Below are 25,418 nucleotides of genomic sequence, written 5' to 3'. Positions count from 1 at the left end.
TCGATGTGCGAGATACACGGCTTGGTTGCCTCTCGCACACCCACAACTGGGGACCTGACCTGCACCCCAGACATGTGCCCTGACTGGGAATTGAACCCCCAATCCACTGAGCCACACCAGCCAGGCCTCAGCTGGTTTCTGAATCCAGGTCTTCTATTTGATAATTTAATGGTACCTCAAATTCATGTATTCTCTCGCCATAAGGTAGAGAATATCTTATTTTACAAAAGAAGTAGCCAAGGCTTAGAGAGCCAGAACTTGATCTGTCCGACCCCACTGTTCCCTAAGTTTCTGCAGCAGCCCACCTGCTCCCTGCTCCCCACCCGTCTCCCTGACTGAGTCCTTTCTAAAACATACTTGATTGTGTGGCTGAGGCAAAAAAACCTTCTAGTGGCACATTACCATTTAGATCATTCATGCTTCATGATGCTGAACCTGGAGTCTTCCTGTCCCCAAACTGTCAATACCCTATGCTTGGTCCCTCAGTCTACCTAGGAAACTTATTTTTCAAGACCAAATCGAAATCCTTTCCTGTCTAGCAAGCCAAGTGCTTTCTTGTCAGTGTTCCCACAGAATCTTTTTTTTTGGGGGGGGGGGCACACATTAAACCATTTTATTGAGGGTCAAAGGGCTGGGAAGACAAGATCCAATGTCTGTGGCCCAGCCAGGATCTCCCCAGCTTCACAGCTGCCAGAACCCCCCAGAATCTAACACGTGTTGAGTAAACTGTTACTGGCATAGCACCATCTCCTTTCAGCTTATAGCTCCTTTGCCCAGGAGGACCTGGGACCTAGTAAGCATCACCGAACAAATCAGGTTGGAGTCTTCAACATGTCACTTAACTGCAGGTGTGGATTTGTTCTCCTAGGTAGAGTACAGAACCAGCATTACACAGAGTTCTTAGTTCCAAAGGCTCAGTCATCTTCCAGGCCCTTCCCACACACCACAACAGGCAGATTTTCCCCCCTTTCTTTATTAAGACACACTATATAAACACAAAACAGAAAACAGCAGGGATCTTCTTGAACCTCAAAAAATAGCAAGGAAGGAAGAGGTTCTAGAAACTTTTTAAAAGTACAAGACATGTTAGTGCCCAGAACAAGGGTGCAGATGGAAGGCCACCGGCAGCAGACCTGGACTAACGGCCCCTTCCCTCCCCAGCCTCAGGACAAGCCCAGGAAGCCCTCCGGCAGCAGCCAGCCCACATAGGCAGAATGCCAACCAAGAGAAAACTCTGCCAACAAGCCTTCCTCATTGGGAGAGAAGGGCCACACAGGGTAACTGGAAGTCCCATTATCCCATCCTTGCTCTCTTCAGGCTACAATTGAGGAAAAGGAAAATAGTGTACCTGTCACTCTGATGCCCTTCCCATCTGCCCTGGTGCTGATGCCCCAATACTTGGCATTTACCAAAGCCTGTTCCAGCTCAGAACCTGAGCCCAAAGTTCACTGGGGAGGGGTTAGGTGGTGAAAAAGCTGGTGTAAACCCAAACATCTTTATTTGCAGCTGTCACTGGGGCCGTTTCTTGCTGCTTATTTCTTTGCTGGCCTGCTCCTCCAGCTGCATGGCCAGGCGCAAGGCCTTGATGATACCTGGAAGGAAGGGGAGGTTGTGCGCTCGGGGTTAGTGGGTGTCTCCGAGGCCCCGTTCCCTCAGGGCGGAGCTGCCAGCACCTGCAGAGGCCCCATCCTGCTGCCTCCGTCCAACTGCACCCACCTTGTAGGGCTGAGAAGTGCTTGGCTTGCTGGGCCAGGGCAGACTCTGCCTTGTTCACAAACGTCTCCAGGTCGTAGTCTGGCTGCTCAGTCATCTCGGAGAGCTCAAGCCAGCCTGGCCCTTGCTGCAAGGACACCGGACGACCTTATCAGTTCAAACAATGACCAAACCAATTTAGCAAATCATTTGTGGGCCCTACTGCAATGGGGATGCCTGTGGAAGAAGCCTGTTCCTCCAGGCGCGGCCCACAGCTGCCTCCTGACCCTCTGCTACCGAGTCCCTGACTGAACTCATCCTCTTCCCTGCCCCGAATGTGTCCCTGTCTCTTTATTCATTTACTGCATTTTTGACCATTACCATTTAGTCTCCTTATACCTCCTCCCATCCCTGTCTATTATATCAAGTGAATATTGTCATGTGTCTTGATGCCCAAGCCAGAAATCTGAGCAACAACTTTGTTCTTTTGCCTTCATGTCCTCAAATCCTACCAAGTCCACCCTTTAAATGGTTCTTGAATCTTATGCCCTTACTCCAATCCCACAGTCATTGCCACACTCAGTCTAGACACCAAGATCTCTCTTTCAACAATCTCCTAATGGTTCCCAACCCCTAACTGCCTCTGCTCATGCTCTCCCCATGTCCCCAAAGCAGACTCCACACTGTGGCTACCATGATGTACCCAAAGCTCTGATATCACTCCATTTCACTTCATTCAAAGACATCCACTGCCCTCATAATGAGGTCTGGGCCTCTGGTGTGAACCATAAGGCCAATTTCTTAAGAGATTTTATATTTACTTTCAGAGAGGGGAAAGGAGGGAAAGAAACATCAATGTGAGAGAGGTACATCAATGGATTACCTCTCGTATGCCCCCAACTGGGGACCTGGCCTGCGACCCAGGCATGTGCCCTGACCAGGAATTGAACTGGCATCCCTTCGGTTAACAGGCCAGTGCTCAATCTGCTGAACCACACCAGCCAGGGTCATAAGGCCCTTTAGCATCAAGTCCCCTCTCACCTATCCACAGCTTAACCTCTCTCCACCATCTGCTCACTCTTTTTGCTCTGACCAGAGCGATTTCTCATTCTTCCTGAAAATACCATGTCTTTTAAAACATTTGTACCTGTTTACTCCAGGGATGGAGGACACGCTTAAGCAATTAATCTTCACATTGTGTCCTCAGTTCAAAGGGCACCAAGCTCTACCTTTCTGCTTGCACTGAGCACCATTGTTACGATGCACTTTTGGGCCTCTCCCCTCCACCTGCTCTTCCATGGTAGGAATCATGGCAGTATTAGGACCTGCCACTTACTGAACACTGACCACATGCTGGGCACTGCTGAGTGCTTTAAATGCACATCATTTGAACTTCCAGCCAAGATGGAGGTGTAGGTAGACATGCTCCACCACCTTGTACAACCATAAGATGGATCACAATTAGCCTCAAAATAAAAAATAAACAGAACTGCCAGAAAATCAAACTGTATGGAAGTCTGACAACCAAGGATTTAAAGAAGAAAAATTCATCCAAATGGGTAGGAAAAGCAAAGCCGGGTGGAGAGAATGCAGTGTGGCGGTGGCGAGGTGGCAGTGGACAGCGGAACGGGAGGTCCTACATTCACATGTGGCAAATAAAAGCAAAGGGGGACACCTGGGGAGCAATCCAAGCCCCAGGCCAGACCACGCAGCGCAGGGTTCCAGCGCTGGGAGAATAAAGCATCATAGCTTCTAGCTGTGAAAAAGTGGGGTGGCAGAAGAAACTGCCTCTCAGGAAAGTCCATTTAGAGGTCCCCCTGTCCTGGAATGTCCACAAACCCATCCACTGGGAACCACGGCCTGGGCAACAGCTAGAGGGGCACTGGTCACATATGGGAAGTGGGTGAAATGACTGGAAAAGGAGCAAGTGCTGAGCAAGAAGCATTGTTCCCTCTCTGACCCCTCCCCCACACATAGTGCCAGGAAGTGGTGAAAGGGGTTGCCTTTACTGACAAATACCTAAGGCTCTTCCCCTTACAACATAACAGGTGCAGCAGCTCTACCTAATACACAGAGGCAAACACAAGAGCCTGTGAAGTTGAGGAGACAGGGAAGTATGGCCCAAATAAAAGAACAGATCAAAACTCCAGAAAAAGAACTAAGTGAAAAGGAGATAGCCAACTTGTCAGATGCAGAGTTCAGAACACTAGTAATAAGGATGCTCAGAGAAATGATGGGAGTATGCCCACAAAATAAAGGAAGACGTGAAGGTTATACAAAGTGAAATAAAAATATACAAGAAACCAACAGTAATGGGAAGCAACCCGGGATCCAAATTAATGATTTGGAACATAAAGAAGAAATAAACACTCCACCAGAACAAAATGAAGAAACAAGAATTCAAAAAATGAGGAGATTTTAAGAAGACTCTGGACATCTCCAAAAGTGCCAAATCCAAATCATAGGGATGCCAGAAGGAGAAGAGGAAGAGCAAGGAACTGAAAACTTATTTGAAAAAATAATGGAGGAAAGCTTCCTTAGTTTGGCGAAGGAAATCAAGTTCAGGAAGCACAGAGAGTCCCAAACCAGTTGGATCCAAAGAGGACCACACTAAGACACATCATAATTAAAATGCCGAAGTTTCAAGATAAAGAGAGAATCTTAAAAGCAACAAGAGAAAAGCAGAGTTACCTACAAAGGGGAGTCTATAAGACTATCAGCTTATTTCTCAAAAGAAACTTTGCAGGCAAGAAGGGATGGGCAAGAAGTATTTAAAGTGATGAAAAGCAAGGACCTACAACCAATATTACTCTATCCAGCAAAGCTATCATTTAGAATGGAAGGGCAGATAAAGTGCTTCCCAGACAAGGTAAAGCTAAAGGAGTTCATCATCACCAAGCCCTTATTATATGAAATGTTAAAGGGGCTTATTTAAGAAAAAGGTGAAGATCAAAACTATTAACAGCCCTGGATGGTGTGGCTCAGTGGATTGAGTGCCAGCCTGTGAATCAAAAGGTCACTGGTTCAATTCCAAGTCGGGGCCCATGCCTGGGTTGAGGACCAGGTCTCCAGTTAGGGGCATGCAAGAGGCAAGAAATCAATGTATCTCCTGCATACACTGATGTCGCTCTCCCTTCCCCCCTCTCTAGAAGTAAATAAAAACAAAAACAAACTATGAACAGTAAAATGACAACAAACTCACAACTATCAACAACTAAATCTAAAAAAACAAAAACAAACTAAGCAAACAACTAGAACAGGAACAGGATCATATATCTCGAGATCATATCAGGGGTTATCAGTGGGGAGGAGGAAGGGGGAGGATGGGGGAAAAGGTATAGGGATCAAGAAGCATAATTGGTAGGTATGAAATAGACAGAGGGATGTTAAGAATAGTAAAGGAAATAGAGAAGCCAAATAACTTATATGCACGACCCATGGACATGAACTAAGAGGGGGTATTGCTGGAGGGAAGGGGGGTACCGGGTGGAGGGGGACAAAAGGGAGAAAATATTGGGACAACTGTAATAGCATAATCAATAGCATACTTAAGAAAAAACAAAACACATCACTTCATCTTAAGACAAAACCATCCTGTCTTAGCCACTTTAGGGATACAGAAACTGAGGCCTAGTGAGGCTAAATAACTTTCACAGGGAAATTGGCTTGTAAGTAGAAGAATCAGAGTTGACCAAGTCTTACTTTAGGGTCTACTATCCATACTTCATGGTTTTGGTCCTTGGTCTCAGTATAGGAGCTGGCATATAAAACATACTCACTGAACATTCACTGAATAACAAGGTCCCTGCATATAAACCAACCTCCAAAACCCCCAATCAGAAGCATGGCAGAGAGAGACTAGCTCCAGCTAGAAGGATGGAGGAAAGTTTGTGTGTGCCAGACTAAAGAAAAGGGTGTGGTGGTCGTTGCCTTAGAAGAGCAGATGGATGAACAGGTAGAGTTAAGGAATGCCAGGGTAGAGGGGTCCTCTTGCCATGCCAACCTGAAGACCTGTGGGAGCAAAGCCCAGGTCACATTCAGAGAATGGTGCCGAGCACAGCTGCAGGCCTATGCCCAGGTGGATATCTAGTCCCTCCCTGGCCAGGGCCAGCTTCCGACCTGTATAATTTCCTTCAGCTCTTCTATGGCCTTCTCTTCCAGCTCCCCGATCTGGGTCATGGCTTCATTAAAGCTGGACATCTGGGAAGACAGTTCCTCTTCTTCCTTGGAAAACTAAGGGGGCCAAAAGGAGATACAACAGTATGGCCCAGTTCCCGTCTCAGCAGGCCATGCTTCTGTCTTGCTTGGCCCCACCCTGCCCCTTACATTGTCTGCCATCAGGGACCCATTAGAGCTGGTTTCTGTCTCTTCTGTTTCCATCTGAGTTGGCTGCTCCCCACTGGGCCCACTGTGGGGGCTCAGCTCCTTGACCCTGAGGAAACAGGAAGGTCTCAGATTCCATAGCAACCTCCTTGGCACTCACAATAGTGCTGTACCACTGAAGACTGCTGGGCTTCAGGTTCAAGGAGCAGCAGCAGCTTTGCCTTTGGTCTATGAAAAAACCCTCATGGATGCTGACTCCCTACCAGGGCCTGTAAGGGATTGGGACAGACCAAATATCATATCCAAACTCCCAAGCCTCAGGTTCACTAAATCACAGAAGAGTAGACAGCAGGCACTGAACCCCAGAACCTCCTTCCTCTTTCATCACTCCCATTTATTTCCCCACTCCCACACCTTGTTCCCCATCCCACCTGGCCATAGGTACTGGTACCTGTCTGCATATCTTAGCGTATTTAAAGTATATTCACAGGAGCTTATGCCTGGTGAGATCATGGCAATCTGTAAAAGAGAGAATGGATGGTTAAAGGCTGAGAATCATAGGGAAAGGGAGAGGTCAGGGATCATGGGGAGAGGCTGCCAGGAGAAGTTTTTCCAAGCTACTGACACCCACACGGTATTGAAGGGAGAGTTCATTTAGCACCCACTCTGTGCGAGGCAACTTGCTCCATGGGCACTACAGACTAAGGCTCTTTAAAAACTGGTTCCCACCCTGGCCAGGTAGCTCATTTGGTTAGAGCATTGTCCCGATATGCCAAGGTTGCAGGTTCAATACCTAGTCAGGGCACCTACAAGAAGCAACCAGTGAATACATCAACAAGTGGAACAACACATCGATATCGATGTCTTTCTCTCTCTCTCCTCCCACTTCTTTTCTAAATTGAATTTAAAAACATTTTTTCTAATGTTTAAAAAAATTGATCCCTGCCTTTAAAGTCCCATCTTATTACCCCCCTGCTTCTTCATCTCTTTACCGACCCATTCCTCAAACCAAGCTCATGCCTTAAGGCTCTGTGGCACCACTGGAACCCTCAGCTGTCCTGGCTCAGGGATAAGGTCTCAGGGAGAGGGTATTCCCTTGAGGGAGGTGGGGCAGACTCTAGCTTAAAGGGTTTATGGATAAAATAAGGAAGAGACCAAAAGCCACTCAAGGCCATAGCCCTTCCCTATTTTCTAGGCTGGGAGCCAAGGAAGCTGAGGGGAAGACACGGAAGCCAGGACTTCCTGCTCCTGCTTCCCCACAGGTCTGCCTTCAGAATTCTGTAGCTTCCTTTAGGAACGGCCTCCCCTAAACCCAGAGGGCATTGACATACAGTAAAAGGAGTACATCCTTTCCTCCCCTCTTGGGTAGTCGAAGAGGAGCCTGGTACTGAAAGGCAGGGGGTGAAGCCCAGTCAAGTTAGAGCCCAGGAACCTAGACAGCCAAGGGCACCGGGCCTCCCACCTAGGACAGGACTGGAAGCAGCCCTACTCACCATACAGGTCCTGGAGTTCTCCCCGATAAAGGAGTCCCGAAGCACCTGCGTCAGCTTGCTCTCACGGAACGGGGTGTGAGCCTTGTTCTGTCCTAGGGCCCTGATGCACTCCTGTGGGGCAGCAGGTGCAACTGGGGTTCCTTCTTTCTTCTCGTGCTGCCCACTTCCCCCTTCCACCAGCCATCCCCTAGACCAACCCCGTCTAGCTAGCCCCTGCTACCTTCAGAGCCAGGAGGCTTTTGTTGATTTCTGCGCCTTCCATGCGGGTCTGCCGGTCAGCACTGGAAGTGTCCGCACCTCGTTCGTTCCCTGCCAGATCCACCAAAGAGAACTTGCCATGAACTCTCCCTTTGGCTCGAAGAAGAATCTGGAAGCAGGCATGGGAGCGGGAAGAGTTGGAGTTGGCAAATGTCTGCCCAGAGGTCCTATGGTAAAGGAAAGCAAAGAAAGGCTATAAGCTCCTGAAGTCATCAGCCACCATCGCACCCCAGTCCAAGGCACCCTGGGCCGAAGCAGTGAGTTCCCTGGTAAGAGGGGCACAGGTTAGGGGTCTAAGAAGTCCTGTGTTTTTGTCCCAGATTTCTCTTCTGTCTTCCCTGGGCAGAAGCTCTCCCTCCAGCTCTGGACCTAGTAAGTGTTCCTGGCCGCCACAGTACTGGATTCTGTGCTAGGAGCTTGGCGAGACATAGGGGCCCACAAGGACATGGGGAAGATGAGCTGCCTCTGTTTCAAGGCACAAAGGGAAGGAGGGGTTGTCACGAACCATTTGCCAAAACTCGAAGGCCCTGCGGAGGGCAGCCTGCTCCCTGGGGCTCTGTAAGCTGCCCAGCACTCCACTGTGGCAGGCCCAGGGCCCTGGATGAAAACCGCTTCCCCACCTCTACACAGCAGCTACGGTCCCAGCACTTGCAGCCTAACACAGACCCAGAGCTCCTGTCTCCCATCACAGAGGGAGGCACCAGCAAAGAAGTTAGGAGGCATGCCTTTGGAGTAAGAGTCCAGGAACAAAGCCTGCCTTGGTTAGATCTAAGACGCTCTGAGTTGCTCCTGATGAGCCTCTTTGAGACCCCTTACTGCAGGGGCCTTCACAGCGTCCCCAAGCTGGATAGTGGGCCTCTGTGGAACCACAATGGGCTCAGAGGTAGGCTCTGTCACCGAAACTGGGCATTAGGAAGTGACCCCTTCCTCTTGCCAGAATTCTGACCTGCAGGCACTTCCTATGTCGATCATCTTGATGACATCGTCGGCACAGTTAACCAGGTGCTCCTGCAGCCCCAGCACCTGCACCTGCTGCTTCCCGTCCTCCAGCACGCGCAGCTTGGCCTTCTTGTTGAGCAGGTCGAACAGCTGTGCCAAGCAGGGGAACAAGGCTAAGGCCAACAGGCACTGGGTGCCCCACCTGCCTCTGCCCTCTGTCAGGGACTGTCCCGGCTTAGACAAGGGCAGGCAGGAAAGGCAGACAGAAGCTGAGTTGGGTAGACTAGCAGAGGGCTTGGGTTTTGAATGGAGCTGCCTCAATTTGATGGAACTCTGACATTTACGAGCTGTGTGAGCCTGGATAATACTTAATCAATCACTGTAGGCTCATTTCTCATCTGCAGAATAGTGACAGTAACAGTTCCTTGTCGGGTTTTTGTGATTAATAAATGAATTGAAACAAGTGCTTAGAATAGTGCTTAGCAAATGTCATATTAATAATCAACATTAGCTATTATTATCTAGATCCTGCTCTGAGGAAGACAACTCTGCAAAAACAGAGGTCTGTGCACGTGCATGCACAAGCATTTATTTATTTATTTATACACACACACATAGGGGGTCTGGAAATGAGAGAGGAAGGATGAATATGAGAATGCATACGCACGATCAGAGGAAAAAGAGTTAGGACAGAGGTGGGTCAAAGGAGCACAGGGTACACACAAGCAAACCTCCCATCTGAGAAGGCGCTCTGAGGAGTGTTCCTGCCATACTTGCTGAGCCTGAGTACCATCCCACCATCAGATAAACACTCCCTCCCCACATGTCAGGGCAGAGTGGCCCAAAAGCTTCACAGCCCACAGATTGTTTGGCTCCTATTATTTCTAGCCAACTTCATGGTTTTAGAGAGTTCAGGGGCCCCAACAGCACAGATAGGGTGTCCTTGGCAGCTACCTTCCCATTATAAATCTCAAAGAATGTCACATAGACTTCCAAGCCCAGGTTCCGGTAACGAGGCTGATTCTTCAGGAGAAAGACGTCCCGAGCTGTGGGAGAGACCATGAGTTAAGTAAGCAAACTGCTTTCTGGGCCCAGCCCCACTGCAGCAGAACACACTACTTACAGGCCATCGCATAGATCCCTTTGGATGCATTCTGGGCTTTCCCAGAGAGGTTTCCGCCCATAGTCTGCAAAGGAAAGGAGCAGAAGACTTGGTAAAGGGCCCTTGGCCTAGACTAGAGCACTACTGGCTCCATCACTACAGCAGACCACACCTAAGGCCTCTCTCTGCACCTGGCATGGCAAGCTTATTTGGTGATGCGGCATCTGCACCACGGGGATTTTTTACAAGAAACTCACTCTCTCCTTTTTCAGAAACCCAGTGTTGCCCCACAGGCAAACTCTCGCCCAGCCATGCCCAATACTCACATGTGTCTTGCCACTTCCTGTCTGACCATAGGCAAAACAGGTTGCTTTCCCGCCTTGAAAAATTGTGTGTACCAGTGGCCTTGCTGTGAACCTAGGAGAAAGGATAGGGAAGCGTGTATATCTCTGGCCAAAATGTGCACTGGGAACATGGTCCTGCTGCCCTTCCACTGCAGAATGCCTGGGTCCTCAATTCCTCCTTCCAAGCACTAGTAATCCTTTCCTGCACAGTGGTGCCAACCTGACCCCAGCCCAAAGAAAAATCTGAAGTTTTCCTAGCTGACTGAAGGGGGCTGGCCTAACTTGCCAAGAGCAAGCTGATGGCCCACACTGAGCCACTGGCCCCTCCTCTGACTCGGAGACGTTAAGATGAAATCCTGAACTTAGCAGCTGGCTCCCAGCATAAGATACACTGCAAAGATCAGAGGGAACTGTCTAAAGTAGGAGTCTAAAATACTTTAGGCTTTGTGGGCCATGCAAACCTGTCATGTTGTTTCAAAACAATCCTTTAAAAACATAAAAACCATTCTTAGTTTGAGAATGATAATAAAAAGGGATTGTGAGCCAAAAATGGCCCAGAAGGTTGTCCCCTTCTGGTCGGGAGCAGTGTCGTCCAGTAGCACTTTCTGTGATGATGGAAAAACTCTGTATCTGTGCTGACCAATAGTAGCCACTTCCACCCGTGGCTACCGAGCACTTGAATGTGGCTTGTGTGACCGAAGAATTGAATTTGTAGTTTTATTTAATTTTTACTAAACGGCCACATGAGGCTAGTAGGTGCTCCATTAGACAGAGCAGTCCTTGAGTCAGCTGAGTGGGTAATGCACTGGCTGCACAAGACACTGGACGCACCCCTGGAGCATCCCGAGACCAGCCTCAGAGAATGCAGTGGGTAACCTCCCTTCTCATCCATTCAAGGAGGCACGGCTAACACTGCAAAATGGCACACGGCAGCCCAGGAACCAGAACCAGAACCAGAACCAGCTCTATATGATAGCTGGTCCAAAGAAAACACGGGAGAGGCCAGGAAGGGCTTTATTTAGAGTCCAGCATGCCTGTGAGCAGTGTTACCACAATGTCTTGCACAGAAAGGACCAAAGAGGATGACGAAGGGTGAAGGGAAGAGGCAAGCAACTAACCTATAGATGACTTCATTTGAAGCTGTTTCGTCAAATGCAAAATCAAAGCAGAATGCCTGGTTCTCCAGATACTTTGTTAAATCCACCTTTAACTTGGGTTCGTGTACGAAGAGCAGACACTTGCTAGGAACAGAAATCACATCTATTTCCTTCTTGGCCAGTTCTGCAGGAGAGAATTTTCAAGGGATGCTTCCTGGACATGGGAACCCTCAGTTGCTCCAAAGCCTCTTTCTGACTGAATGCAGCTTACCTTGTTTATTCAGCGGGCGTTTCCTAACACAAACGCATATCCTATGCTCTTCGATCTTCAAGAGGATGAGAGGAGAAATCAATAAAAGGTTAGGGCAGAATTAAAGAAAGCTTCTCTAGAACCCCTCCCCTTCTAACCCCATGTCTGGCCAGTCAGGGGCCAAGATCTAATTAACTAGGACCCTGCCTCCCCCATTAGTTACTCAAGAGCACAAGAGGGTAGCTCTGAATTTTCTTCCATCTGCTCACTCTGTTATCTCCAGGTTTGAGCACACTTCCATGATTAATAGTAGGAAGTGGGGAGGGTGGGCGTGATGGGGAAGTTTATAAAGATCAGACTCTTGCCCTGGCTGATGTGGCTCAGTGGATTGAGCGCTGGCCTGCTGGTTCGATTCCTGGTCAGGGCACATCCTGGGTTGCAGGCCAGATCCCCAGTTGGGGGTGTACTAGGAGGCAACCAATCGATGTTTCTCTCCCTTCCCCTCCCTCTAAAAATAAATAATAAAGCATCTGGAAAAAGAGAGAAAAGATCAGATTCACCCATCCAGGCCTCCAGGCCTCACTAACTCTAGCCTGGCCAGTGTGGCTCATTTAGTTGGAGCATACCATACACCAAAGGGCTTTGAGTTCAATTCTCATTCTGGGCACATACCTAGGTTGCAGGTTGGATCCTTGGTCAGGGACCCTACAAGAGGCAACCAATCAATGTTTCTCTCTCACCCTCCTTCCTCTCTTTAAAGTTAAAAAAAAACAAACCTTAAGGGTGAGTGATTTCTCAATGCTCTCACACCTTTAAAGACTTTTTTTTGTTTTTTTTGTTTTTAATTTTAGAGAGAGAAAAATATTTATTGATGCATTCTTTGGTTGATTCTTGTATGTGCCCTGACCAGGGATCCAACCCGCAACCTTGGCATATCGGGACAATGCTCTAACCAACAGAGTTGCCCAGCCATGGCTCAGAGCTAGCTATTTATTTATTTAATTTTGAGAGTACGTTTATTAAAGCTGGGGACAGTGAAACAAGAAAGGGCTTAAGATAGATGCAGCAACAAGAGAGTCTAGACAGGGCTGCTGTAGCTCACTGAGAAGTCAGAGAAAAGAAGGCCCTGGAGACAGGTTCAGGGGGTCAGCTCAGGACGAGACACTGCTGTCCATTGCTCCCCCGGTTGCAAGTCTCGTGGGGTCCCTTAGAGTCCAGGAAATGCACACCTGAGAGAATAAAAGGTGTGGGCATGCTCCCAGGAGAGCGCAGGGGCTCACTCCTTGAAAGAGAAGCTTTCTCTTAGTTGGGTTTACTTACAGGATCAGTCATAGTAAGTGGATGACAATCCAAAGTAGCCCGAAATTCTTTAATCATCCGGGCAAATTCCCAGTTTGGAAAGCTGTTGTCATACTCCTGTTTGAGATGAGAGCAAAAAGGAACTGACTGCTAAGATGTATGTGCTTCTCAGACCTCAGTGCTAAGCAGAAGCAACCTCCCTTCATGAGCACTCAGCCCACCAGAGTTGACAAAACCTCCCACATAATCTCACTTCCTTCCACCCAGGCTCTAGACTGAGAACCCAGGGACAAACCCTGGGGACAGAGATCGGCAGGGGTGCCGAGGCATGCACCAAACCACTCTGGGACCTAGGGCAAGGGCCACTGTCCCACATCTCAGGTGATCAAGCTAGGATTCTTCCGAGCAATTAACCCAACTAAAGGGACATGCTCCAAACTAGAACTGCATTGCAGCACACCCCCCACCCCCACCCCCACACACAGCCCGGAGGCTGGGGGAAGCAGGCACTGTGCCCAGCAGCCCCGCTGCCCACTGAACAGTCAGCATGGAATAGTCCTCGACTGAGGCCCTCAGAAAAATGATGGATTTGTTCTCTGAATCCTGATGAGACACCAGTTAAACTTCCTAGATATCAGAACTGGAGCCTCAGTAATGCTGGGGCCCAACCGTATCTGCATTGCTGTTAGTGTTGCAGTTAAGGACGCCTGTCAAAAACCCTGGCCCTAGCTTCCCACGAAAGGTACCTGAGCTCGCTTTACTCTCATTTCAGAGTTCTGGGCCCTCTTCTCTTCTCGCTTGGTCTTCATTTTTTCCATTTCCTTCACAATGCATGATTTCCTCCGAACTGGGTGGGAAGAGGTAGAGGGAGAAAGACTCATTCTTTTACTTGTCTTGACCAGCCAGTCTGCTCTTCTCCAGCTGTTGTACTGAGTCCTGGGCCTTTCCCAGTAGAAGGCCTTCTCTAGACCCTTGCACTTAAATCACCAAAAGCAAGGAGAGGAAGCAGTAGGTGTGACTCCTGGCGTGGCCAAACCCACAAAGTAAAGACTTGCTAATGTGAGTACTTCAGGTCTCACCCAAGCTCTCCCAAACCTCTGTGGCATTTTCTCAACAACCAGAAAAGGTAAGACCATTTCTGCTGGTCTTAATAGTTATTCTGGGCTGTTCTTCAGGCGGCAGTCAAGGCTATAACTATAACTGTGACAACACCTCAATTACATTAGAAGGTTCCTGCCAGTTTAAGGGGATGGGGTCACCTCTTGTGAAAAATTGATTCCATGGCCACAAGGAAACAACGCCCCCTGCCCCCACCGCAAGTGGCAAATGTAGTTTGAACTACGTACCAAGGCTGGCCAGGTTTGAGACAGGATATAACTATTTGTCCTGCATTAGGAGCAAGGCAACAGACAGCTCTGCATGTCTACCTGAGTTCACAGGGTTTGTGGAAGAGCTGCCTTGGATGGAATGAACTTGCTCTTCCACCTCCTCGCTGACCACTGGAAATGGTATTTCAGCCACTGCAGGGCAGGAGTTCCTAGGGTAGCCAGCTGTGGGAGAACAAGAGTCACGGGAGAAAGAGGCAGGCTACCGCAGCTGGACTCAGCTGAACCCTAGTGGGTCATGGGCCAGGAGGGCTACTGAATGCCAGCTCAGCAAGGGCTCAGGCTCCTACAGTGAGCAGCTTGGGCTTTTCCCTTCACCTCAGCCCACACCCTGAACCAGACTAGTATCTTTTTAGTGGCTGGCTCCTGGGGTCAAAATATCTTAAAAGGGTGTGTGGGTACCACAGTATGGGCTTCACAATGAAGGGAAAAGCCTTTAAAAGCCTGAACTCGGTCGGCTTGACCCATGTATGGGCTCTTAGGCCAGGTATTTCTGACTTCTCAAAAGCCTTGGAACCTAGGCTAACAGCAATAATGGAAACCTGAGCAACAAGTAACCATATTAATTCGACCCTGAAAGGTACAACCCATGACAACTCATTACTTCCCATACTTGGTCATGATCCTTTTGTTTACCTTAATTTTGTAAGAGCTGAATTTGATACATGTAAGATGCAATGATTGTGTATCTTACAAACTCTGCATCTACTTTATGTAGCTACTAAAAGTTGACAATTAAAGATATTTTTAAAATTCCATATATATAAAGTTCAAAAAGAGAAAAAGCTAATTTATGCTATCAGAAGTGAAGATTATAGGTTATGTTGGGGCTTAGGAACTGGAAGGGTGCCTGAGGGGAGCTTTTGGGTGCTGGTAATGCTGTTTGATCTGGGTATTAGTTACATGACTGTGTTCAAGAACTATATACACAATGGTAAGTTCACTTTTCTGTATATACTATATATTATGTTTCAATAAAGTTAAAAAAGAGAGAGGTTTTCTATATAAGGGAGCTGTGCGGCAGGGGCAGAACAGGTACTAAGCCAGGGGAGTGTAGGAATCTCAGGATAGTCCAGAACAGGGTAATGTATGAGGAGCTGCTCCAGGGCCTCACACAGGGAGGGAGGAGGGCAGATTCATCACTCACTAGGAACTGCAAAGTGCTTGCGGGGATTTGTAGGTGCAGGCAGCTCCACCTCCATTTCATTCTCCTGAGTGGTGATGCGAACCTCTGAGAGAGTGGACATGCGAGTGGAGCGGCTTCGGAGACCTGAAGAACCGGGGGGCAATCAGTGGAGTATGATCAGGAGGGCTGACAGGGGCAACCCTCCAAGACTATACAGGAAAGGAAAAATTAGACAGGCTAAGTACTACTGACCCCAAAACTAATTTGTTCACAATCTGCAAATCCGAGAGCTCCTTAGGGCAAGATCTCCCATAGGAGCATCTGTCTTGAGTAAGTGGAGGGACCCACAACCAATATTAAATCATTTCTAGAGACAGACCTAATCCTGCACCTACCATCCTACAGCAATCTTCCCATACCTCAGTATAACATTATGAGGTAAATATCAGTATTTCCATCTGAGGGAAGGGAACAGTAAAGCTCAGAGAAATTAAGCAACATGCTTGTGTCACTTGATTATAAGTGCCAGAGCCAGGATGTGAACCCAGAACTGTCAGATTCCAAAGTCTGGGCTTTTACTGCTGCTCCAGGAAGCTTTACAGAGCCAACCCTGGGTCACATCACCGGAAACCCATGGAATCAGCTACTTTGATTTTCTGGAATCTTAAAAAAATGCTTAACTAAAAGAAACAAATGAGTTATATTTGAATTCTTATCAACTTCTACTCCTCTATATAGTTTCCTTCCTTAAGAGAGAAATAATTCACCCATAAAATAAAAGAAGTTGCCCTGACTGGTGTGGCTCAGTGGGTCGAGCACCAGCCTGCAAACTGAAAGGTTACCGGTTCGATTCCCAGTCAGGTCACAGGCCTGGGTTGCAGGCCAAGTCCCTGGCTGGGGGCGTTGGAGAGGCAACCAATTGATGTTTCTCTCCCTCTTTCTCACTCCCTTCCCCTCTCTCTAAAAGTAAATAAAAATTATTTTAAATCTTAAAAAGAACTCATAAATTTGGAAACAGAACATGTGGTGTCATATAGGCAGAGATCAACTTGTACTGAATTTCTGAGTCTCCTAAATTTAGGCTCATCTGATGGCTTTATATAATCCACCTTTCATATAGAGCGTGAATTATTACACCTTTCCTGTTTCCCAAAAGATTTATAATCTTGTGATTCATTTCTACTGTTCAACATGCACCTGTATAAAGATTTTTTTCCATGACAAGGAGCTGTGGCAATGCCCCTTGGGGTCGTGCATGTGGAGTGAGACCGCTACCACGCCCATCGCTCCTGCAGGCCAGCACCACACCACTCATGCCCAGCCCAAGCTCACAACTGCGCCACCTCTCACTCTGGACCCCCAGGAACCTAAAGCTCCAGCCAAGTCGTTATCTTGGTCCCTGAGGTAACTAGATCATGCAGGGCAGCAATATTCTCTGGACTGGAATAGGCCATGCAAGTACAGCTGGCTCTGAAAACTAAGCTGGATCTCTTGGGTAGTTTGTGCCAATAGACACTCACTGTGATCACAGACTATTGGAGTCAAAGTAGGTTTATGCTGACTTCTGCAGAAAGCCCAACCTTCTCCTAGACGCCGAGGCACTGATGAAATTCCCCCCACCCTACTGCACCCGCAGATCTCCATGGCACTATACTTCTAAACAGTCCAGAACTAGGTCTCGCAGCTTGCTCACCAACTCTCTCCTGAGGGAAGAAAACAAACCTGCCAATGGCTGATTACTGCTCTGGATTCTACAGCAAAGACCTCTAGGTCAGTCAGCAAATTTCCCAAATGCACCAGTTCCCTGAGAGGTTGGCCTAAGAGGTGTAGGTTGAATGGCTGGATTCATTTCTTTTTTTCAACTGCTTTGAGGAATGATGGACATATAAAGCTGTAGATAGTTAATATATACAACTTAATGGGTTTGGAGATAAGTATGCACCCATGACACCATCATCATAATCAATGCCATAAACTTACCCATCACCTTCAAAAGTTTCCTCCTGCTCCTTTTGTTTTGGTTATTTTTCCTTGTGTGGTAAGAGCATTAACACAAGATCTACCCTTACAGTAAATTTATAAGTAGACAAATACAATATTGTTAATTATAGGTCCTAAGTTATACATTAGATCTCTAGAACTTCTTTATCTTGCATAACTGAAACTTTGTACCCTTTGACCAATGCCTCCACATTTCTTCCTCCTTGTAGGCTGGACTCTTCCTCACTGAGGAAGGTGCTTGGAAGATACAGCAGGCCTCAGCTCACATAGAAGCCACCTGCTAACCTGGAGCAATGAGTCTACTTCACAGCTGCCTGAGCCCCAGGAAAATCATTTTGGGCTCAACCCCGTGACAATAAGCCAGCAGAAATCCTTTTACCTTCCTTTGGAGCAGGAATTTTGGAGTTGACTGATCTTCGTTTTTGTCTCTGAAAAATAAAACACACAATGTATGGCTCTTATCAATTCTCAAGGGCCCAGGTGCTGTGCTGATGTTTTAGGCAGTCCCTGAAAACAACCCAGCAAAGAGCCAACAAGCCAAGTGAGGCCTCTGGGCACTGGCTGCAGCCATATCAAGCACCTACCGTTACATTCACCTGCAGGGGCAAATTATCCTTTGGGTGTAAGGGAAGAAGCTGTAAGAGTTCTGGGTTTATTGCGGCCACATCATCAAAATCAATCTGTAAGGACCAAATAAGTTTCAATGAAACAACACTGCTTGCTCAGACCAATTGAATCTGCAATCAAGGCTTCCTCTAGATTAAGATTTTACCAACTTTAAGTCCCACCGAGTACTAATAAACAAATATTTATTCCTTAGTCATGGCTTACCATCTAGATGGATATTGTTTTCTGATTTCCAAGCTAATGGTAGATGTCAGTGATGAGAATGAGGTAAGAAGACAGGCAGACAGGCAAACAGGTAGTCCGCAGTAGATCTAGGCCACCTGGTTCCCCTATTGTTATGCTGGGCAGTGGGGTCCTGTGGGGCACAGTGACCCAAACACCTCTTGCTGGCTGACACAGAGGAGGAAACAAGTTCTAATTGCCCCAGTGATGGTTAAAATGGAGGGCCCTTCAGGATCTTATGGGTGGGAACAAGTTCCCAAGAGCTGCTATCTAACCCTAAGTCTACCTACATTTTTTAATGGGCCCAGAAACTTCTTCCCCACTCACAGTGTCCTGCTGATGCCTGCAATGAGGTCACAATTCTAGGTTTACATCACCAGAGTCCTGAAACTCTAGGAACAACTCAAACTTTGTCAGCATACTTCACAGCAGGTGCAGACACACCAGGGTGAGAGCTTTACCTCCTACTTTTGGCTCTTCGAAAATTTATTATGCATAAGGAAGGCAGTAAGAAGGTAGTCAAAGATGAATTAAGACACATATCATCACCCCTGCCTTCAGTGAGCTCACATTCTAAAGAGGGGAGAGAAGTCACGTACAAAGAGTTAGAAATCAAAGCAGCATGGGATAGACAAGGAAGACAGAATCACCAAATGCAAAAGCCAGCAAGTAAGTTAGTAACTACATTTCTACCCACTTTTCTTGGACGGCTATTGAGACCCTTACTATATACATCCCTTCCCCATTTCCAATCCCTAAACTACAGAGAGCATAAACATAGGAGACCGGAGTCCTAATTCTAGTTCTGACATTAACTGAATTGCACACTGATGAATGAAGGTGAACATCCCAGTAGGAAGGAATAAGAGAGTGTGAAGGCAGCAAGGCACCAGGCACGGTCACGGAGTAGGGACCGGCCCCACTTTCCCCTGGCCCAGTATACTTTGTGTGATACAAAGAAAAAACTTGATTGGATCAAATCTTGAAAAGGCTTTGAATGCCTCACAAGAAGTGTGGACCTTATTCCACAGGCAATATTTGAGCTGGAGTGAAACTCAACAAGAGTTGTATTTCTAAACAAACAGCAACAAACAAAAACAAATCAGAAGGAAGTCATAGCTTGTTGAAAGAAATTTTAGGAACTTCTTGATTCAAGGGAAGATAGTGTAAAGTATTTGATCCTTTTATTTCTCAAATATACCATCTAAATATCTGCATACCTACCATAAGGCACCATGCTAAGCAGGCCCTTTCCATGTGTTATCTCATTAAGCTCCATGAAACAGGTTCCAGGTTTGTCTTACTAACCTCTGTCTCCCCAGCACCAAACACCCTCACTGTCTGGCTTTTTCTTTTTTGTGTGTGTATTGTATTTTCTCATGTCTCTCATTTTGGAAACAGCACAAAAGGACTTGCTGAGTTAAGTCCTCATCATAACCCTATGAAGTAGATACTATCATCCTCATTTTACAGATGAGAAAACTGAATTTCTAAGACGGGCAGAAACATGCCTGAGAATGCATTAAGTAGTGGCAGTGACAGACCAGAATCCAGGTTTTCATTCTCCTAGCCTGGTGACCTCTTCACTACACCTCAAAGCCTCTAAAATATAAATGTCTTAGTCACAGCTCTTCTCTCCTCAAAATCCTTCCAAGGCACCCCACTGCCTACAGGATAAAATTTCAAACATCTTAGTGCCAGGGATGAAGACCCAGCACCCGAAGCCTTCTACTGCGTGGAGCCAGATACTTCACTAATCCCCATGATGGGGGCCATCTGCTAAACCTGCCTGCCCACTCCCACAAGCCCAGCTCCTCCTCAGTGAGTTCCACTGAGCTGTTCTAGCACTATTCACCTGTGCTATTTATCAGAAGTTGCCTTCTGTTATGTGGTTTGCAGAATGATACTTTTGTCTTCTCAATGAGGTTATCAATTTCGCTTCCCAAACAATTATCGTATGCATTCAGAAGCTAGCTTGGGTGAGCAGGATTTTACGATGCTGCGCAGTTTGCTTTCTACAAATACACCAGAAACTGTTGATTGCTTCATTTTAGAATAGGCCTTACTAAATAAAAAGCCAATGCATCCAGAGGACCATGTCTGAGATCAGGGGGGACAACACAGCATCAAAAACAAAGCTCTCAGCTTTGTGCAGTCACAGTATAATTAGCCAGTGAGGTTTATCTGAGGTGTGATTATGGCTAATTGAAAACAAAACAAAACACAAAAAACAAGGTTCTCACAAGTTCCATTTTCACACAGATCTTTTAGGGAGAACCTACCTCTTTGCCCTTTGTGGCACCTCCTTCTGTCCATTCCACTGAAACACAGGCTTTCTCCAAGTCCACAGTCCTTATACTGGCACTGTGAATTAAGCCTATAGTATGAAAAGGCCAGAGTTACCCATTTTTTTCACTTTTAGGACCCCACGGAGATTCTCAATGTGAAGTTGACCTGAAGGAAAGGACAGCTGCCTTTGTTTCTTTTTAACAGCAGTCCTTGCACGTCACCCTTAGAACATCGCATATGAGCTAGGCAGAGAACAAGTCTTAGAACTGAGTTGCAGGGGATAAGGATTCAGCCCCCACTCAAGAGAGCCTACAGGGTAGGGTGAAGGTATGTTTGTACAAAAGACTCATTCTAGTCCTTGGGTGAACGTTCCTCAACACAGCACTGAGGCTCTAACGCCCTCGTGTTCCCCTGCCTCACTGCTGACAGTTCTCCCAGTGACACGGGTATTAGACCTGCCAGAGCTGCGGTAGCTGCTTAACCAAAGAAAAGAGAATTGTAAGCTCCTGAAGAGCAGGGATCTGGTCTCTTTGTTACCTTGAATCCCAGGGCCTGACTGTAGGCGAAAGTCACAAGCCCTTTGCCGGGGGGCCTGCAAGCGGGCCCCCCCACCCAGGTGTCCTGTGATCTCAGCCTGCAAGAACTTGCAAGCGAGTCTTGCTGACGCCAGCAGCTGCACGCGGCTCCTGGTAACTGAGTCACGAAAGCCAGGGAACGAAGAGAGCTGAAGACCTAAGCCTCTTTCCCATAGTGATAACATCGGATGTGGTGCAGACTCTTGGACCCTTACCTGCACACAATTCTTGGGGGCTGGTTTACAAATCTCTAAGAACAAAGAAGCTTGAAAATTAGTGTCTCCTCTCCCATAGCAAGTATATCGGATGTGGAACAGACCCTTGGACCTTTGTGATTTACCGCTTTGCTCTGTAGTCCTATAGGTTAATGTTTGTCCCTCTTAGTGGGATCACGTAAGCCTTTTAGCTCTGTAGCTCTGTAGGTTAATGTATATCCTTTTTAGTGGAAAGAATGTTTGTTACTATGTAAGCCTTTTTAGTTTCTGTTTAGTTTTACTTTGAAAAAAATCTTTTCTGCAACTCAATTAAAGGAATGGTAGCGCTGTGAACAATCGCTGATTACCAGAGAGTTACAGCCCTCCGTTCGTAGCTGGCCACTCATCCTGCTTGCTGGACTTAATCTCAGCGTCTCTTTCCACAAATATTAATGCAACACCTGACACACTGCAGCTGCACAATATTTATAGGAGAGTAGAGGGGCCAGGAAGCCGAGGTCCGTACAAGATCAGGGCAGTTTAAGGGGAGAATTTTAGAGGGGAAGTTAACCTAGCAATCCTGACTCCCCTTGGAGGTCCCTTGACGCGCAGGAGCCCCGCCTACTCCCAGAGGACAGGAAGGGAACCAACCGTCAGCGCAGAACCCCTAGCCCTGGGTAGGGAAGACCGATTGCCAGTGCGGAAACTCGGATCTGCGGGGTGAGGGGAATCCCCAACAGTATCTCAGGGCCCTGCCGTTTGGGGAGGGGCAGTAACTTCAGCTGTCTCTCTGCCCACGAGTCCCCCAGGCCTAGGGACCCTGTCCCTTACCATTACTGCGTTGGATCTTGATGTCGAGACCGGGGAACAAGCGGGCCTGAAACGACGAGTCCATCGTGCACTCCACAGGTACGCCGGGGAAATATACACCAAACAGTAATAACCTACAACTCTGCTAATCCTACGAGGTTTTGACGTCGAGTAAACCGCCCAGTTTAAATCCCGCGCGCAAGCGTCCCAGAACGTCCTAACGCTATCGCCGGCCTCGCTTGCACCAATCAGCAGCGCCCCGCCCAGCCTTTTGGGATACGTAGTCTCCGGTCGGGTTTCCGGCACCCGGCACCGCCCCCTCGTCCGGCCGAACCTTCCGAGCGCAGGGGCTGCTGGGAACTTCGCGAGCCCGTGGGGCTGGGAGGGTTATTGTTTCTGGTGTTGTAACTCCGTGCTTCTTCTGTACAGTTGGGTCCCCCAAAACTCGTAAACTTCAGTATGATGTGTGAGTGAGGGCTCTGGGTACCTGCGGACATGGGTTCCAATCCTGACTCCTTCAGTTACTAGATCGGTGACCACGGACAAGTTAGAAACTTGACTCTGGGTTTTCTTCTTTGCTCAATGTGAGGCAGGTTTCTTCCCATGCATAATTACTGCGAAGTTTAAAGGAGGGACTACGTTTAAAATGCGTGGAAGACACCGATTCACTACACTTATGTTGTGTCTACCTTGTGCTAGGCATGGTGCTAGGTGCTAGAGAGGTTTGTTTTTTTCTTTTTTTCGACATAGTAATTCTTACTCTCCTTGACTTAACATTCTAATATGAACGGAGGACAAAAAGTAAATAACAAGTAAGGTACTGTTAGGGACAAAGAAGTAAACCAGTGACTCAAACCAGTAGGAGATAATTAACAGATGCATCATCGAAAAGGGCCGAGGAAATGACATTCCGCAGCTCCTCACACATATCTCTGGGATCAAAAAGAGGAAGATTGTCATCAAACGCAGAGAAATGGGAAGATGTAGCTAGATAACTTTGCAAATAAGTTGGAAATAGACCTATAACTACATGACCCTTAATCACACCCTGAGTTAAGTACTTAATCGCGTTAGATTGTGAACCGGGATTAACCAGTACTATAATGGAAAAACGGGGGAGAAGAAGAGGGGAGGCGGAGATAACTGCATTAGTATAAAACCAGTTTTCTTTGTCTACTTTGCTCACGCAGGCCCCTGGCTGGCTGTGTGCCTGACTCTACTGACTCATGAATAAACGCCTTGCTTTGCTTCTGAAGTCCTGTGTCCTAGTGTTTTATTGTGAGCGTTTCTCACAATACTGAGACAGGATAGTAAGCCAGGACAAGCCAGATGGGAAAGTTGAGGCAGAGAGTTAGACAAGAAATTTGCAGCCATCTAGTAAATCGCAAAAGCCTATCTTCTACCAAGGTCACAAGCAGTGGGTGAGTAGCTTAAATCACACTACTCAGGGAGCTAGAGAGCAGAAATCCAATTAGTGCCATTTGCCAACCACACCCAAGGACAGATGAAGTTAAGGGAATAAATCTCATTTTGGTACATCAGCATGAAGCTGATGATATTCTGTTTAGATTCTCCCCAAGGCCTCCCCGAAACCCCCAGTCTTTAAAAACCCTCAAAAGAAAGGTCCCAGCAGGTGCTCTCGCTCTAGGAGCATGCCCACACCTGCCTTCCCCTTCCCCCTCAGGTGTGCATCTCCTAAATTCTAAGGGACTGCACAAGGTTTGCAACCTGGGAAGCAATGGGTGGCAGCAGCTCTTCCTGGGCTAACCCCTGACCCTGTCCTCAAGGTCCCCTCTTCTTTGACTTAGCCTGCCCAGGCTCATTTCTTCCCTATAGCATTTCCAGACAGTCAAGGCAGCCCCATTTAGGCTCTCCTGTAGCTTCTGATATCCTGAACCCTTGTTTCACTGTCCCCAGCTTTCATAAACGTCCTCTAAAAATCACCTGAACTTGTGTTGTGAACTCTTTCCTACGGGAAATCAAGAATGCGTACACTACCGGCCAGCCTTAGGCAACCTGCTCAGGGCCATGTCCCTTTCCAGTAACAGTATTTAACCTGAGTCTAGAAAACAAGGAAGGCGGGAAAGGCCATATAAGAATGAAGGGCAGGGAGGTGGAGAGCCTTCCAGACTAAGATTTGAGTATGGTGTGTCCAAAGGTTCTGAGGCAGGAAAAAACTTGGTTTGGAAGAACTGAAAAGAAGTCAGTGTGGCTGGAAGCAGTAGGTGAGGGAAAGAGAAGGGAAATCATTTAGCATCTTGTAGCTTTTAGTGATAATTCTGGCTTTTATGGTAATAAGAAGTCATTGGCTTTTAAGCAGAGGAGTGACAAGATCTGAGTTGCATTTGATGTTATGTATATCAGGCTTGCTGCTTTGTGGAGAACTGAGTTGAAGGAGCAAGACTGGAAGTGAGACCATTTAGCAGGCAAGAAAGTATGCCTGCCTAGCCAGGGGTAGTGACAATGGAAATGTAAGAGAATGGATTAAAAGTGTATCTTATTTGGAAAGTGGAGTGAATGGGTCTTACTGATGGGTTTGTGAAAGGATTACAACCTAAAATGAAATCAGGACATATGAAATGGAGAATCTCACATGTGTGAGAAATCTCACAATAAAAACCAGGACACGGGACTTGAGCAGCAAAGCGAGGCCTTTATTCACGAGTCTGCAGAGCCGGGCGCACCCTCAGCCAGGAGAATGTGCTCGCCAAGTAGACAAAGAAAACTGGTTTTATAGTAATGCGATTAGCTTCTCCACCCTACCGTGATTAGCTCCCCTACCCTTCTCCTTCTCCCCTGTTTCTCCATTACTGGTTACTCCGGAGTTACAATCTAACATGATTATCTAAATGCCCCTATTGTGATTTGTAAATATGCTAATACTGTCAAATCCCTTCTCAGAGACCCTTTAATTACATTTGCCCTTTGTTACTAATGATTTTCTACTGGTTTGGGAGTCACTATTTCGTTTCCTACACATGTGCTCTCTGAAGAAAGGAACTTAAGAACTGAGAGACTCCCTGGCCAGATGACTCCGTTAGAGTGTTGTCCCCACATGGGTTCCATACTTGTTCAGGCACATACAAGAATCAACCATTGAGCCCTGACTGGTGTGGCTCAGTGGATGGAGCGCTGGCCTGTGAACCAAAGGGTGGCCAGTTTGATTCCCAGTCAGGGCACATGCCTGGGTTGCCGGCCAGGTCCCCAGTTGGGGGCATATGAGAGGCAACCACACATTGATGTTCTCTTCCTCTTTCTCCTTCCCTCCCCTCCCTCTAAAAGTAAATAAATTTAAAAATCTTTTTTAAAAAACGGAGCAACAAATCTCTCTCTCTCTCTTTCTCTCTCTCTCTCTCTCTCTGTCTCTCTCTCTCACACACACACACACACAC

The 25,418-nt window shown here is 47.3% G+C and overlaps 1 protein-coding gene across 2 annotated transcripts; it reads right to left on the bottom strand.

Annotated features, from left to right (window-relative positions):
• Positions 1 to 603: 603 nt before the first annotated feature.
• On the bottom strand, positions 604 to 22,229 carry KIF2C (kinesin family member 2C). Of its 2 annotated transcripts, XM_090269334.1 has the most exons (21): positions 22,048 to 22,229; positions 20,441 to 20,535; positions 17,894 to 17,989; positions 17,689 to 17,737; positions 15,330 to 15,452; positions 14,225 to 14,347; positions 13,544 to 13,644; positions 12,819 to 12,914; positions 11,520 to 11,574; positions 11,270 to 11,432; positions 10,134 to 10,224; positions 9,829 to 9,892; positions 9,660 to 9,751; positions 8,713 to 8,855; positions 7,729 to 7,933; positions 7,509 to 7,619; positions 6,467 to 6,534; positions 6,019 to 6,124; positions 5,812 to 5,925; positions 1,717 to 1,840; positions 604 to 1,592 (listed from the first exon to the last, which is right to left on the bottom strand). In XM_090269334.1, exons 1-21 carry the CDS (start codon positions 22,109 to 22,111, stop codon positions 1,510 to 1,512), a joined length of 2,166 nt encoding a protein of 721 aa, XP_090125460.1. In that variant the 5' UTR covers positions 22,112 to 22,229; the 3' UTR covers positions 604 to 1,509. The 2 variants fall into 2 exon arrangements, with proteins under 2 accessions (XP_090125460.1, XP_090125461.1); XM_090269335.1 differs by lacking the exon at positions 14,225 to 14,347.
• Between the last annotated feature and the right edge of the window lie 3,189 nt (positions 22,230 to 25,418).

This window comes from Furipterus horrens, unplaced genomic scaffold, assembly GCF_987537825.1.
Source record: "Furipterus horrens unplaced genomic scaffold, mFurHor1.1.pri manual_scaffold_3, whole genome shotgun sequence".
Lineage (NCBI taxonomy): Eukaryota > Metazoa > Chordata > Mammalia > Chiroptera > Furipteridae > Furipterus > Furipterus horrens.
The sequence above is the reverse complement of the archived record's forward strand: the minus strand, read 5'-3'. Positions and strand labels throughout refer to the sequence as shown.

What these genes read in the sequence shown, in the direction of transcription:
- KIF2C (XM_090269334.1), bottom strand. Translation starts at nt 22,111, where the DNA reads ATGGACTCGTCGTTTCAGGCCCGCTTGTTCCCCGGTCTCGACATCAAG. An exon ending in CACTTACTATGACTGATCCT is followed by an intron (nt 11,575 to 12,818) that starts GTAAGTAAACCC and finishes ATCCTCTTGAAG; the next exon opens with ATCGAAGAGCATAGGATATG. An exon ending in AGCTGAAGGAAATTATACAG is followed by an intron (nt 1,841 to 5,811) that starts GTCGGAAGCTGG and finishes GTGTCCTTGCAG; the next exon opens with CAAGGGCCAGGCTGGCTTGA.